We start from the raw sequence: 13,961 nt of genomic DNA, 5'->3' as shown, positions 1-13,961 counted from the left end.
TATCACTGTTCTAAAAATAGAAAACAAAACAAACATTGGTCTAAACGCTGTAATGTAATCTTTTAATCTTTGTTGTAATTTGAGTTGTGATTTACTCTCAGGACTTGCTGGATTGCTGCAGTTCTCAGATCACTTCTCTGTTTACTGAGTGGGAGGCTAAAGCAGTTGCTGTGCTTCACTGCATGACCGACACCAATGTAAGTCTAGTTGTTCACACATCTCACATACAGACCAAGATGAAATGCTAATATTTAATGTGAAATACTATTATATTAAACTATGAAGGCATGATGCAAAGCAGAGTAAAAACCCACTTTCCTGTGGTAAGATCACTCTGATACATGGCCTCAAGGAGCTTATTGCTTTTATAAAATGGTGATGACAAAATATGATAAAATGCAGAGGTATTTTATCAAACTGCTGATAATAATAGTTGCAAAAACTATTAAGAAATGTAGTTCATTTGGAGTATGCTGTTGTTGCCAAGAAACTACTGACTGCTGAATGAAGACAAATTTTCTGTCGCCCATTGTTGTTATTGCAGTCATTTCATGAACATTTTAATTTTCTGCCATACAATGATAAAAATATCTGCTTTCGTTTATCCTAGCTGTGAATAAAATTAGTTGTCCGCTCCTCAGTTTAAACAAAACCAGATTCTTCATCTGTCAGTACACTTGGTGGTCAGTGTGAGCAGTATCATAGACTCAGTTTTTGTGAGTTGGTCATAGGTGTGTGCACATTGAGTATTTTACAGTTGCCTCAAATGTGGCTCAGCCAGTCACATTTTAGGAGCGGAACTATTCATTTTATTAGTTGTTTTATGTTATTATGCTGTGTTTCAGCTGGTGATGGATGCCGTGCTTGAGATAATGTACAAGGCGGTGGTTCCCTGGAATGACACTATTGAGAAACTAGTTCAGCAGCATCTAGAAAAGGAGCACCCCAAGTAAGTAACCAAAAATTTTAATGTCGTATTTATGTTATAAGCTTTAATGATCAGGCTGGTTGTTGAAGCAAGGTCTTAAAGTGGATTTCCCCCTCAAACTGCTGTTTTAAGCAGCAATAAAAGATATCCCTATATTTACAGTGAAATGATTCCATTAGTTTTACATTTATATATGGATGTGTTGTATTTTAAAAATGTTTTCTTAGTGCTTTGCCTGTGATTATACTCCATCTGTTTACCCTTTTAGACAGGAACTTTTAAAAGAAAGCTATCGTTTGATGGAGATGAAGAAACTTCTGCGATGCTATGGGATTCGTAACTTAACACTCTCTAACTCGAGAGAGACCATGGTAAGTATTTTTATTTATTTTATTTATTTTTATTTTTTTATTTTTTTTATTCTACATTCTGATGTTACAGATGTCAAGATTTTGCACTATAGCACAACTCCCAGTCTAATCTCATGACTTTATTCCTTAGGGGGAGATCTGAGAAACATGTTCATTTGGAAAATTGCCCTAAATGTTTTAAATACTTTTGTGTGTTGCACAGATGCTAGTGAGACACATTCTAAAGCAGGACCTGCCCACCTCTCTGGAAGACTCTCTGAAGCTGGCTGAAGCCTATAAGCTCAGCTCATCACACATCTACTATATCCACTGCCTTCAGCTTTTGGAGCATAACAAGGTATGTTACTTGGGACACTTTTCCCATAAGCATAGAGGCTCTTTACCAGGTTTGGAGTTGTCTTGTTTTCTTTTGACAATATCATTGTTACTTTTCAGTTAAGTAAGAAAAATGTCTGCAAAGGTTTATTTAGCATAAACAGCTACTTGCTAATCATTTGGGTATATTTAGCTTCAACATTCAACTTCATGTTTATCAAAGTATCAGCAAAAAACTGTTTTTGTTGGCCACTTTCGCCGGTCATGGCTATCTGTGCGTCCATGCTTTGAACCATCAGAATGGTTTTCTAATGGAAAACAAACTTTTTTCACCAGTGGTGGGCAGATGACAAACCAGATCTTGTCCTTAAAAGTTGTTCAATAGGTTAATTTCAAGCAGTTGGTAGCAAGTAAAGAGAGATCCTCTCTTGTTTGCTGAAGGCCATACCAATTTGTTTAGCACTGGGTTTGCCACACTGGTTTAATTATTGCCTGCCCCTTCACATTAGTCACATCAGTGCTCAGTCATATGGCCCTGTTAAAGGACTTGCTGCTGATAACTTCTTTTGCATATGTAACTTTGGTTTTATGGTTTTGTAATGTCAGTTCATCTTTTCACCCACTGTCTGTTGTATTTACAGAGAGAGAAATGTATAGCGCATCTGAAAAAGTTGCCACCTGCCGACACAGAACTTGTAATTGAACGGCTCGCCAGTTGGGCAAGACTTCAACTGCAAATTAAGGAACACATTTGTGAGGAGGTTTGTGTGTGAAGTAAACCACTAGAGTTCCTTAATGCAACATTATTTGAAATTGACTAATGGACTCATTTTTTCAACAGTTTAAAAAACTGCGGATGCAAGTTGCCCAGACGCTGGTGGAAGCACTGAAGTACCTGCAGAGCATTCAAAAGGGTGATTATTTTATGGAATACTTTCAGTTTTAATAGTACTTAAAGTTCCAAAACCAACAGTTTCCTGGGCCTTGAGTGTGATGGAATGAGAAGTTTTAATGCGTTTCTGTACTCACAGATGATGCCTTAAAGAGGATGGAGTGCGAGAACAATTTGAAAATGTTCACAGCCATTGCTCACTTGCAGGTACATTAATATTTCATGCACATTAGAACTTTTAGGTGTGGCTTATGCACAGCACTGTCTTATGCAGGTTATTCTGTGACTAGTGAAGCCATTGAACTGGGTCAGAACACTTCAGTTTTAATTCACTTTTATGTTTAAATGACACTGGATTAGCCTGAGCTGATTAGCTGCCATACATCTGTCATTCTACTGAAGAGAACACTGAGTCTTTAAAAAGTTCGAAAGTTCATGATTCCAAATTCTCTTGGTTCAGAAAGAACATGTAGAATCTCAGTAAGAATGCACTGTAGTGTAAAAAATTTTTCCTTTGTTTGTTTATGTGCTTGATTAATTTCAATGGAAGTCACAAAAAAGGGAATCTGCTTTTAATGCCAGCATCGGGGAAGATAGCTTTTGGTGGTTGGAAAGTGATTTAGCTTTAGTTTAGGCACATCTTCAAGATTTCTTCTTATGTCTTTATTGGGCTTTTATAGAAGCTAATTTTCCAATAAAACCAGAACAGTTAACGTTCCTGACACTGATTCATTATGAAAGGAAACAGAAAGCAGAAAAACAAAATAGATATTTAGAAACAAAGTTTCTGATTTTGCTGTATGGCTTTTTGGAAAATATATAACTGTCTTTAGTTCAAGAGGATTGAACCAAGAGTCAAAGATTTTTAAAGCTGTATTCAAGTTGCATAAATAAAGTAATTTGGATAAAGGAACTATGCCAAGTCAAGCTCCATTTTAGCTGTTAGCCTCATCTCCTGCTCACCAAAAAAAGGCCTGCTGTTGAGCAGGTTTTGTTGTTACATCACTGTGAAGTCGATTCAAACAGGAGCTCTGGGTTCAGTGAACTACAGAAGGTTTTTTACTCTGAAATTATTTCTTAGCACACTTGTAAAAACTAAAGACATTGCTGATTAATAACATGAAATTTACATTTACAGCATTTAACAGACGCTCTTAGCCAGAGCAACTTACAAAAGTGCTTTGTTGACCACTGAGAATATATCCGAGCTAGTACAAATAGGTTCGAGTCCAAGGTTCCCTTGAGCTAAGACACAGCCAGAAACAAAAGCCAGTGCTGATACCTAGAAAGAAAGATACAGGATACAGAATTAAGGTATGGCATAAGTGCAGTATAGTACATTTTTGTAAGTGCTAGATTAGTGTTAAGTGCTTCACAAAGAGGTGGATCTTCAGTCTTTGTCTGAAGACAGTGATGAAATCTGCTGTTTGGACAGCCAGTGAAAGTTCATTCCACCACCTGGGTACCAAGAGTCTTGCTGCTTGTTTTCCATGCATCTCGAAGGATTGTGAGTCAAGCTGAGCTGTACTTGAAACTCAGAGGTCTCAAGGTACAGATAGTTTAAACAGTTGCCATAGGGTAGGGGCTGGTCCATTTTTGGCTTAGTAGGCAAGAATCAGGGTTTTAAATCTGATGCTTGCAGCTACAGGAAGCCAGTGAAGGTAGCGCAGCAGTGAAAGTAACATGAGTGAACTTAGGAAGACAAGCAATACTGCTGCAATCTGTTACAAGTTGTTGATGGCCCACATAGGAAGACCAGCCAAGAGTGAGTTGCAGTAGTCAAGCCTTGAGGTGACAAGAGACTGAACAAACACCTGAGTGGCCTTCCTGGAGGGTCAAATCCTCTGGATATTGTAGAGGAGAAGCCTGCGTGACTGAGTCAGGTTTGCAGTGTGATCTGAGAACAATAACTGGTCATCCAGAGTCACACCAAGGCTTCTTGCATTTTAGATAGAATGACCAAGGTGTTCTCAAATGATATGGCAAGATCATGGTGAGGACCTGTAGTTCCAGGGATGAATAGCAGCTCAGTCTTGCTAGGATTGAGCTTTAGGTGGTGAGCTGCCATCCATGAAGAAAATGACAGCCAGACATGCCTAGATGCAGCAGGAAACCTGAGAGTCAGAAGGTGGAAAGGAAAGGATTAGCTGGTTGTCATCAGCATAGCAGTGGTAGGAGAAGCCATAAGATATGACGTGTTTAATGTCACAGATCTTAAGTGATCACTCAAATTACAGCACCTCTCCACATAAAACTAATGTAGTTACAGTACAGCCTATAAAAAAGTTTTAGACTTATGCTTACTCTCAGAGCATAAGGGAATTCTGAAGAGTTTATCTTCAGAAGGTGTCCGATATGTTGTTTGTGATTAAATCATTCAGAAGTAAGTTGTTTCATACTCTTATTCCAGCCTTTACAAGACTATACAATCAACGATGTCTTACCATTATTACAGCAATTTCTACGCTGGTAAACCTAAACACAATGCACCATTATGGTTAAAATAACATAAAAATCATAAAAAATCATCCAAACTGAACCTTCAGCAATAGAATAAAATTGATTTAAAATTGTTAACAGAAAAAATCAACCTGTGGATAGATAAAAATGTAAAGAGAACTAGAGAGCTAAAAAAAATCTGTAAAGCTCCGCCTCTTTTGTTGCAATATTTTATTAACAGGGATATTTGCTGCTTTGAAGAATTTGCCCAGTATATTAATTTCTGCTCATGCATCTCAGGAGGACTTTGACATCTTCTTGACCCCTGAGGAATATGATGACCCAGCAGTAAGACGACAGTTCAACCAACAGCTCATCACTGCGTATGAGAACACAAGAGCTTGGCGGCACTCAGGGAAAAAGCACCCTGACAAAATTAATATCATTAAAGCAGACAGCAAGGCCAAAGCAGCAGTGGCAAATGACCCTGATGGTAAAACCAAGACCCTCTCCACTGAGGCTGGACTGCACCGACTGGCCAGACATCTTCAGCGGACTGAACAGGAGCTGTGGGCAGACCTGGCTGTCAGAGCTTTAGAAGCTGGTAATGTGGAGAAGGCCCTTAAAATCCTCAGGTAAGTCAAAAGGGTAGTTTAATTAAACACTATATTATTATGTGTTATGATTGCGTTATGTAAAAAATAATCAGTGAACCTTGCAATGTGGTAAAAGGTTGGCCAACATTATTTTTGAACCAAAGAATGTCTGTTATTGGTCAGGATGGTCACAGCACACAAATAAAACATGCAGGGATTGCTCATAGGATAGTCTCACCTCCTGCATATTGCACACTTCTACAGTAAGATATTTTTATAATGTGTGTGTGTGTGTGTATATATATATATATATATATATATATATATATATATATATATATATATATATATATATATATATATATTCAAATTTAATTAACTGTATTGCTGCATTTTTCTCTTTTACCAGGTTGTTGTTCTAGCTTGTGCTTACCATTAATGCCAGTTTTTAGAAATGAACCTTTTCACTAAGGGCAAATTTTGCCCCCAGGGCAATTTATGCCTTTAATGAAGACATTTGTCTGTGTTGGCCCTATAGTCAGGAGATCAAAAGTTTGACCCCCAATGATGCCAGAGCCAACTGTGGGCAGGAGTCCAAGAAAGCATAATTGGCCTCTTAATAAGAGTATCTTTTAACTGGCGTTAGAGAATCAGCAGTTAGTGTTCCACTCCAAACATGTTGAGCTGTCCTGTGATTTTGATAGATTGAAAAGATGTGGCACTTTGTGGGAAGCACATGTAAAAATTTATGCATATGACATGATCAGTTATTCAAGCACATTTCAGTTCATGTTGTTTCATGATGTATCGAGGTCATTAGGTAAGCTGTGTGATCACCTACACTGAGTAACAAGTAGCTCTGCTCCTCTTTAGTGAGCTGTACCAGCATCATCCCAACTCCAGCACAGGTAGAGTTCTCTTTAGCACGGCTCAGCGCCTCTGCCAGATGCTGGAGGATAACGTCCCGATGGTGCTGCCTGAAAGAGTTAACCTACCGGCGCTCATCCACAAGCTTGCCTGTCAGGCCATCACTATCTGCGACACAGGTACCTGCAACTTTACTGCAGTAAAACTGCTCCACTTTCTAAATATTAAACTATAGAAAGGACACTTGATCCTTACATTGCTTTGCCACAGGTAACATTTCACTGAACAAGATTTTCTTGATTATCTTTGAATGAAACAAGCATTAACGAGTCAGCTCTAAGAGTCTTAAAATTAAAAGCAGATCCATTACATGAAATGATGTAATATGTAGACATCTTAAAAGATTAAGATAAATCAGAAACTGCAGATTAGATTTTTTTCCATTTTACTGTTTATTTATTAATAATCAGACACAGATATTTCTCTGAACTGCTGACTGTTGTCCTCCTGTACTATCGGTTAGCTGATGGCTGTGACGGAGTAAATGTGTCTGTGTCACAGATCTGTTGCTGGACTGTGTGGAATTGTGTAAAAGCACCCGAGGGGCCGCTGATGTGTACCGCCAGTGTCAGATTGATGACTACGGCTTTGTTGCAAAGGTACATTGCTTGTCCGTCATGCACTTTTTTGTTTTCTGAAAATATACTCACAAATATATATGTTATCAGGCTGGCAGGAACTTTTCTGTCTGCTTTTTTTGTTTTGATGTATTGTGTGTAACTTTAAGTCAGTGGAACTTAAATAGAACAGATTTTAACCAGTTTGAATGGATCAGGCAGCTCTCCAGTGTCTCAAATAATGTTTATAATGTTGAATGTTCTAATAAATTGAAAATGGAAGTCACTCCTTATTTTTGCTGTATCTGAATTGTTTGCTCCATGATGTGTGTACAGGATGCCGTACTGAATGGTGAGGATGATTCCTACACTGAGTCCAGTGTTCAGGATGTCTTTAATGAGGATGGAATAGTGCTGGATCCAGTCTCTGTGCTTCCAGTGCAGTATAAGATTACCACCAGTCTTCTGCCACTCTCAGGTTTGAATTCACAGGAGGAAAGCCAAAACTGCATTATACTGAGGGGGCACCACTATTTGTATATACGGTCCTACTAATGCTTATATTTGTAATATTTAGTGTTTTATGTTTAACAACATTGTCATTCTGCATTTTATTTTCTGTGCTTTCTAGACTCAACTTTTCATTCCCTGGGTTGCTCTTGCTTGTCATATTGTGCTCTCCAGGAAGGTAATTATATTATACAAAATTTTACATTGTATGTACGATATTTGGTTAAGAATTTTAAACGGGACCCATAATGCTCCCTTTTCTTTAGTATGTTGTATAGCTCTTGTGCATCTAAACAATCTGCAAAGTTACAAAGCTTAAAGTACATGCCAGAGGGAGTGAATTGCTCCCACAGAAACCACTTTTCTCAGCTGCCTTGAACGCTTCACTGGAATTTCAGCCATTTTGTCTGTTACGAGGTGAACACACCATTCAAAGTTGGTCGAGCGATGTAGCAAGTGAATGAAGAGAGGGAGCGGTGTTGGCAAGTACAGGGAGATTCACTCGAAAGAGGCCCCGAATTTTCTGTTGTAACTCCCATTAGGATGAAGCAATCTGAACCAAAAAAATACGCTACATACCTTGACGTATGTGTAATCGATTGCATTACATGCGATGCTGGAAGTAATCTCAGTTTTCTGCCAGACATATGAGGGGTACGGGGGTATGCACCCGGAAGTTGCAAACAGAGGTTAAACGTCGCGACGGCTGTCCGGTGCCTACTTCGCTGGCTTGTTCGAAGCTCCATATACTGAGGAGCACGTTGCACGTTGTTTCGTTCAGATTGCTTCGTTCTGGTGAGAGTTATTACAGAATATTCGGGACCACTTTCGAGTGAATCTCCCTGTACTTGACGGTGAATCAGAGAAAAAAATGTATTTTCTGATTGTTCCACGGCGGATACATTCTAACACCTCCGCACCACCCTGCTCTGACTGTCTGTCTGTTCTGTCTGCTACTGTGGCCTATCTGCTTTGCGTGTCCTAGTCTACAGACTCCAAGACTGGGACAGTACCGCTCTGGCGGTTGACCAATCAGAGCGCACTGGGCTCATCGGGAGGCGGGGCTTAAAGACACAGGAGCTCTAACAGAGCGTTTCAGACAGAGAGACAGAGCGTGACTAGAGTAATGTACAGTATGAGAAAAATGTGTTTATGGAACATTAAAGCATATAAATCTATTCTAGTAGACCCCAAAATAAAATTATGAACACTGAAAATAAGCATAATAAGTCCTCTTTAACATTAATGATCAAATGAGGTTAAATGTGCATGTACTTTATATTATGTATGTGTAACTGACCTGTCAGAATGACTTACTGTAATTTTGTTTTATGTAGAATATCACTGCTGCTCACTTACATAACGAAGTTGTGGCGGGTGTTGTTTTGAATCATCATGACAACATTATCATATCCTTGTGTGTTATAGAGACTGACTTTGTTCGTCCTCTGCTGGGTCCCATGGCCACTATGCTTCAGAGTCTGCAGGAGTGCAGTCAGCTTGAGCTGGCCCTTAGGCTCCTGCTAGAGTCTTATGGCAGCATTTTACAGCACTTTGTCTCCAACAACATGGACCTCACTTTGAGCATGAAGGTGGGGCAGTAATGTTTAAAGCACAAAGCACAGAATCTAGTCCAGTGAAAACCAACCTTTGTACATTGAAAGAAATTGTTTGCATATGAAGGACTTTCATTTTTTTCTGATTCTTTTCTCTTTCCCTCAGCTTCGTGGTAACAGTCGTTTAGTCAGAGACAAACAGACTCTTGATGCGATAGAGAAGACGGCTCTGTCTTCTGTCAGAGTGGTTGTAGTGTCCTTGTTGCATAAGGTGGGAATTCTGTAGAATAACACAATGAGATCAAACTTGTTTTTGTTTTTTGATGTTTTGTTGGTAATATGTATCATATTATAGGTTTTAAACTGGAGAGTGGTTGACTGTGACTTGGCCATTGGACTTTGCACTATCTTGTGTAAATCTGAGGTGCTTGATGCTCTGTGGAAGATAATTACCAGTGCTTGGCAAAACTACTCCAAGATCATGGTAAGACAGTCATAGTGTATGAGCATATGACATGTGCATCTTTGGCTTTTTTAACCCCTTCTTTTTTTCCTCCTCCTCAGGCTGTTGCTATGGTTGGTGCCCATTTCAGCTCACTGTATAATGATGAAGAAGAGAAGCAGAAGTTCTTGTCAGTTATCACAGATGCAGAATGGGGAATTAAACTTGGAAAACTTGGGGTTAGTAAAAAAACAACAGCCCTGCAGTTTCAGCGTTTGGTTTTAAGCAACATGTATGGTTTGTTTTTGTTTTATATTAATGTTAAATAGGGGAAGAGGGGCACAAACTAATGTGGGGTAAAATGTAATATGGATTATTTATGAAGTTAAGCAGGTTCGAGTAGAATGTTCTTTTAGACATGTCTTATATTCCCATAGCAGCCTCATCTGCAATTTTTCTTCAAACACCATTTTGAAGCATGTAAATACCTCACAGTGAGAGGTAGTCAGGCTAAAGTACAGCCTCTCTGCGTCAGAGTTATTTTTAACACAGTGTTACATCCAAATCTCATACAGTAAACAATGAGAGAAGACTTTTTGACAGTGAGTCCCTCAGTTTGTTGTTAACTCTGCCAGTGGGGTTAAGTTGGAACGATTGCACTCCTGCCACTTTCAGCTGAATTACTCATAAATTGTAGGTCTTGGAAAAGACGTTTTTCATTTATAGAGATAGAGGTTGAGAGATAATTACCTAAATAAATGATTGTAATTCATTATTATTTAATGAATAAAATTAAAGAAATTGCATTCCAGCTATTAATATCACAATTAATTAAACATTAATAATAAGTTCATTCATTCAGTGATTAATATTAATTTATTTTGCAATTCCATTAACTTCATCAATTAATATAAGTATTAAACGCTGTGTCCACTATTATCTTTGTGCAGGTTTCCATTCAGCCTGTATTTAGACAGTGTTCTGAGACTAAGAGGAATCTGATTCCTGTCCTTGTGAAGAACAGAAAAATCACAGCTGAGATATTACAGGAATACTGCAAGTAAGTTTTTCCTGAATGAATCAAATAAGCAGTGGCTGTTGAATTTTCATTTAACAGCATCCTGTATTAATGTAATTATTCATTTATGTTCACTCCTCCTTTGTTGTTTAGCACATACGGGCTGGACAGTGACTCTGCAGTCAGTCTGTTCATCACCACCCTGCTGCTGCAGGAGGAAGGAGAGTATAAGCATGGTGAGCTGGAAGGTGGTGACCCTGTATTGGTACCGGGGGGTGAGAACACACCATTGGGACATGAGGACATACTAGGACGTGCTTTAAGGATTGTTCCTCAGCTGAGCTCCACCAGAGACCTAGTCATCAGTCTGCACACAGCACTGAGCAAGGTCTGGTCCACTGTCAGTCATGCCCTTATTTTTTTTGTTCTGAAATCTGGTTGCTGTACAGATTTACTAAACATGCATTCACATGATTATCTGGCACAGACGATTAAGATTTGGCATCATGTTATATGTTTAACTGGACTTTTATTTATTTATTTTTTTTCCCCTCCAATATTTATTGCGTCCACACTTTGTCTTTATTGCCCTGGGGTGGTCAGTCTATTGTAACGAGAACACAAACAACTTCTTTTTTGATTTGCAGTTTTGCAAATTCTTGACACCTGCATGCCCTTTTGAACCCAGCGTTGAGTTGTTTCTCACAGTGGAAGGATGGACAGCAACATCTATGAATTTTTTTTTTTTTTTTTCCACATCTAAATCAAGCATTGTTTTTCCTCTTAATTAAAATCTCAGATGAATGCTTTAAGTATTGTGTATTTAGCCAGTTTTGTTTTTCTACCAGGTCTTGCATGGTTTGAGTCCCATTTTGTCTGTCTTCTGATCATTTTTTTTAACCGGGGTTAGAGTTTTGGAAACTCTTGTTGTTTCTCTAATGCAAGTGCATTATCTCATATCTAATCTCCTAAAAACTAAATAACTTGTACTTAGTGACTGTTTTGACTAGAAATAAATAAGAGTATTTTTGCACAGTACTGTATAAGCATATATGGGGAAACCTTTAGCTTAAATGGAAAAGGTGCTTCTGTTCTTCATCTCTCATCAGTGGCATTTTGGCACTTTATTTTTGATCTACTCCCTTACAGCTGAATCCATACAACTATGAGAGGATTGAGAGAGTGCTGAAAACCATTCAGACTGCTGACGAAAGCACCACTGTTTTACCCCTCAGTCAGGTAAGACCTTCTACTCATATATATATATATATATATATATATATATATATATATATATATATATATATATATATATATATATATGACCCTGACGCAAGCCTGTTGTTGGCGTAAGATCGGCCAGTAACATGAAATTTTGTTGGGTCCCATTTGCCTCAGGTGACGTAGTAGGCCTCTAATCTGAGTAACACACATGTAGACTGAAAATTAAAAAACCTCCTTTTTTCTGTTCACTCTGCAGATGATGGGATTGCTTCAGCACCTGAAGTCCCACAAACGTATTTCTCCGCCCACCGACCTGGAGAACACTTATCTCTTGGAGAACTCTCTGGAAGGCACACCTCTCGCCAACACTCGCTTGCCATTTCATCTTCTTCTTCAGACAAATCACTACTTCTGGAAGATTATCTGTGAGTGTTATATTTGAAAGTGTTGAATCTCTTTGCTGCTGTTCTTTTCCAACTGGTTGGCAGTTCAGTTCAAGAATAGTTGTGTTCTATGTGGAGCCTTACAGTTTGATAGATGTTGATCATGCTTTGTTTGGCTAAATGCCCACAGTAATTGCTTAAGATAAATATCATCATATTAGGATCCAGTATATGATTTGTTAATCAATATCATGATATTGACCTTTGTGATACTGATATCAGAGATGCCTGCAATATGCAAATGAGGCCTCTAACCAATCAGTGTTTTATATACTGTGCTTTGAACATCTTGTCCAATCACAGTTCCAAATGAGCATTTCTGTGGTTGTTGTGATAAATTAAGGTATTCATGTAAACCAAACAAAAGTAAATTATTTTGATCAAAATAATGCAAGTTAGGTTGAATCATCTCACATTTTTGATTCACTAATGTGTTTTTAATGTATTACATTATGCAGCAATTTCAATCGCAGTACTAATATTTAGTCCATGTCATACATTTGTCCACATAAAATTCCACATTAAAACTGAGATGTTAGTGAAGTAGTTTTTAAACCATGCAGACATTTACAGTATATTCTTTAAAGAACATACATTAAAGGAAAAATGATGAATGAAAAATTGTCCTTTGAATTGTGAATTTTCTTCAGTGAAAGAGTTTGATGTTATATGTAAACATGGCTAATTTTTTAGAACATACCATTCACTCCCAAGTCTCTTCTGTCTAAATGTGGAAACTGAGGTGCAAAAACATCATTTGAAAATCATTTGAATAATTTGATCATTGTTTTTGTGATGTCATGAACTCTCCCCCTATATATACCTATGTATATCCACCTATTACTACAGCAGTTTAGCTTCACCCATTCTCACTGAAGTTGAAAGGAGTGTTTTGAGCCTGGACTGCTTTTTGAATACATCACAGTACAAGACAGCCAATCAAAACAGAGCTAATTTACGTATATCAATCTAAAAGGCACAGTAACAAAAATAGCCTTTGCTAAAGAAGTCAGGCAACGTCATGTAAGAATGAATTATGATTGTTTTTGCTACACAACATGTGCACAATGTTATGAATGTATATCTGGAAAAAATAAAATATGAGAAAAATGTAAGATATGGGGACTTTAATTTTGCATTTTGAACATGTTGTGCAGATGTCACTGAGAGTTGTTACAAGCCTCATGTTCTCTCTTTTGATCTTTTTATTGTGTTTTATTTTTTTTTTTACAGCTCCTGAGCTGAATGAAGAGACCTTACCCACACTGCTCCTCATATCCAAACTCATGAAGGTAAGACAAATGAATGATTAAAGGAGGTGAGATCAGCATGTTTATATTTTATTTGTAATGTACATAAATACCATATAAGCTAATTACAAATCTAAAAATATGGATGTAAAATCACACATTTGGTTGAAACAACCTTACCTACTTTGGTAAATGAATTATATAAAACTGGAAAGCTTAACTAAATAATAAAAATGCCAGATGCACATCTAGGGCACATACAATGTGTGTGTATAAGAATATCGTACATTTAATTACCTAAGACAGCAACCTTCTGAAAACATACTGAAAACGCACCTTACTGAAGTGTCATAGCATGAAGTGGTCAATGACAAGGCTATTAAAATTGATAATTTAAACATTCTTAAAGAGGATGTGATGTAAAGGATATGATGTGCATATGATGTGACTTTTGCATGTCCAAGAATCTTTTCAGTGTTTTTATCCATTTTAG

The 13,961-nt window shown here is 37.8% G+C and overlaps 1 protein-coding gene across 1 annotated transcript in view; it reads left to right on the top strand.

Moving 5' to 3' along the window:
* kntc1 (kinetochore associated 1) overlaps positions 1-13,961 on the top strand; it is a 47,721-nt gene that overhangs the window by 19,707 nt on the left and 14,053 nt on the right. Inside the window, exons 24-44 of the mRNA XM_036597915.1 lie at positions 102-197; positions 846-949; positions 1,197-1,299; positions 1,502-1,636; positions 2,256-2,375; positions 2,456-2,528; positions 2,646-2,713; positions 5,246-5,580; positions 6,415-6,587; positions 6,970-7,067; positions 7,362-7,503; positions 7,657-7,713; positions 8,964-9,127; positions 9,258-9,362; positions 9,447-9,575; positions 9,656-9,772; positions 10,484-10,593; positions 10,705-10,939; positions 11,701-11,790; positions 12,032-12,200; positions 13,452-13,510. Coding sequence (XP_036453808.1) covers positions 102-197; positions 846-949; positions 1,197-1,299; positions 1,502-1,636; positions 2,256-2,375; positions 2,456-2,528; positions 2,646-2,713; positions 5,246-5,580; positions 6,415-6,587; positions 6,970-7,067; positions 7,362-7,503; positions 7,657-7,713; positions 8,964-9,127; positions 9,258-9,362; positions 9,447-9,575; positions 9,656-9,772; positions 10,484-10,593; positions 10,705-10,939; positions 11,701-11,790; positions 12,032-12,200; positions 13,452-13,510 — 2,682 coding nt within the window. The remainder of the gene's footprint in view (positions 1-101; positions 198-845; positions 950-1,196; positions 1,300-1,501; positions 1,637-2,255; positions 2,376-2,455; positions 2,529-2,645; positions 2,714-5,245; positions 5,581-6,414; positions 6,588-6,969; positions 7,068-7,361; positions 7,504-7,656; positions 7,714-8,963; positions 9,128-9,257; positions 9,363-9,446; positions 9,576-9,655; positions 9,773-10,483; positions 10,594-10,704; positions 10,940-11,700; positions 11,791-12,031; positions 12,201-13,451; positions 13,511-13,961) is intronic.

This window comes from Colossoma macropomum, unplaced genomic scaffold (genome assembly GCF_904425465.1).
Source record: "Colossoma macropomum unplaced genomic scaffold, Colossoma_macropomum, whole genome shotgun sequence".
Lineage (NCBI taxonomy): Eukaryota > Metazoa > Chordata > Actinopteri > Characiformes > Serrasalmidae > Colossoma > Colossoma macropomum.
The sequence above is the reverse complement of the archived record's forward strand: the minus strand, read 5'-3'. Positions and strand labels throughout refer to the sequence as shown.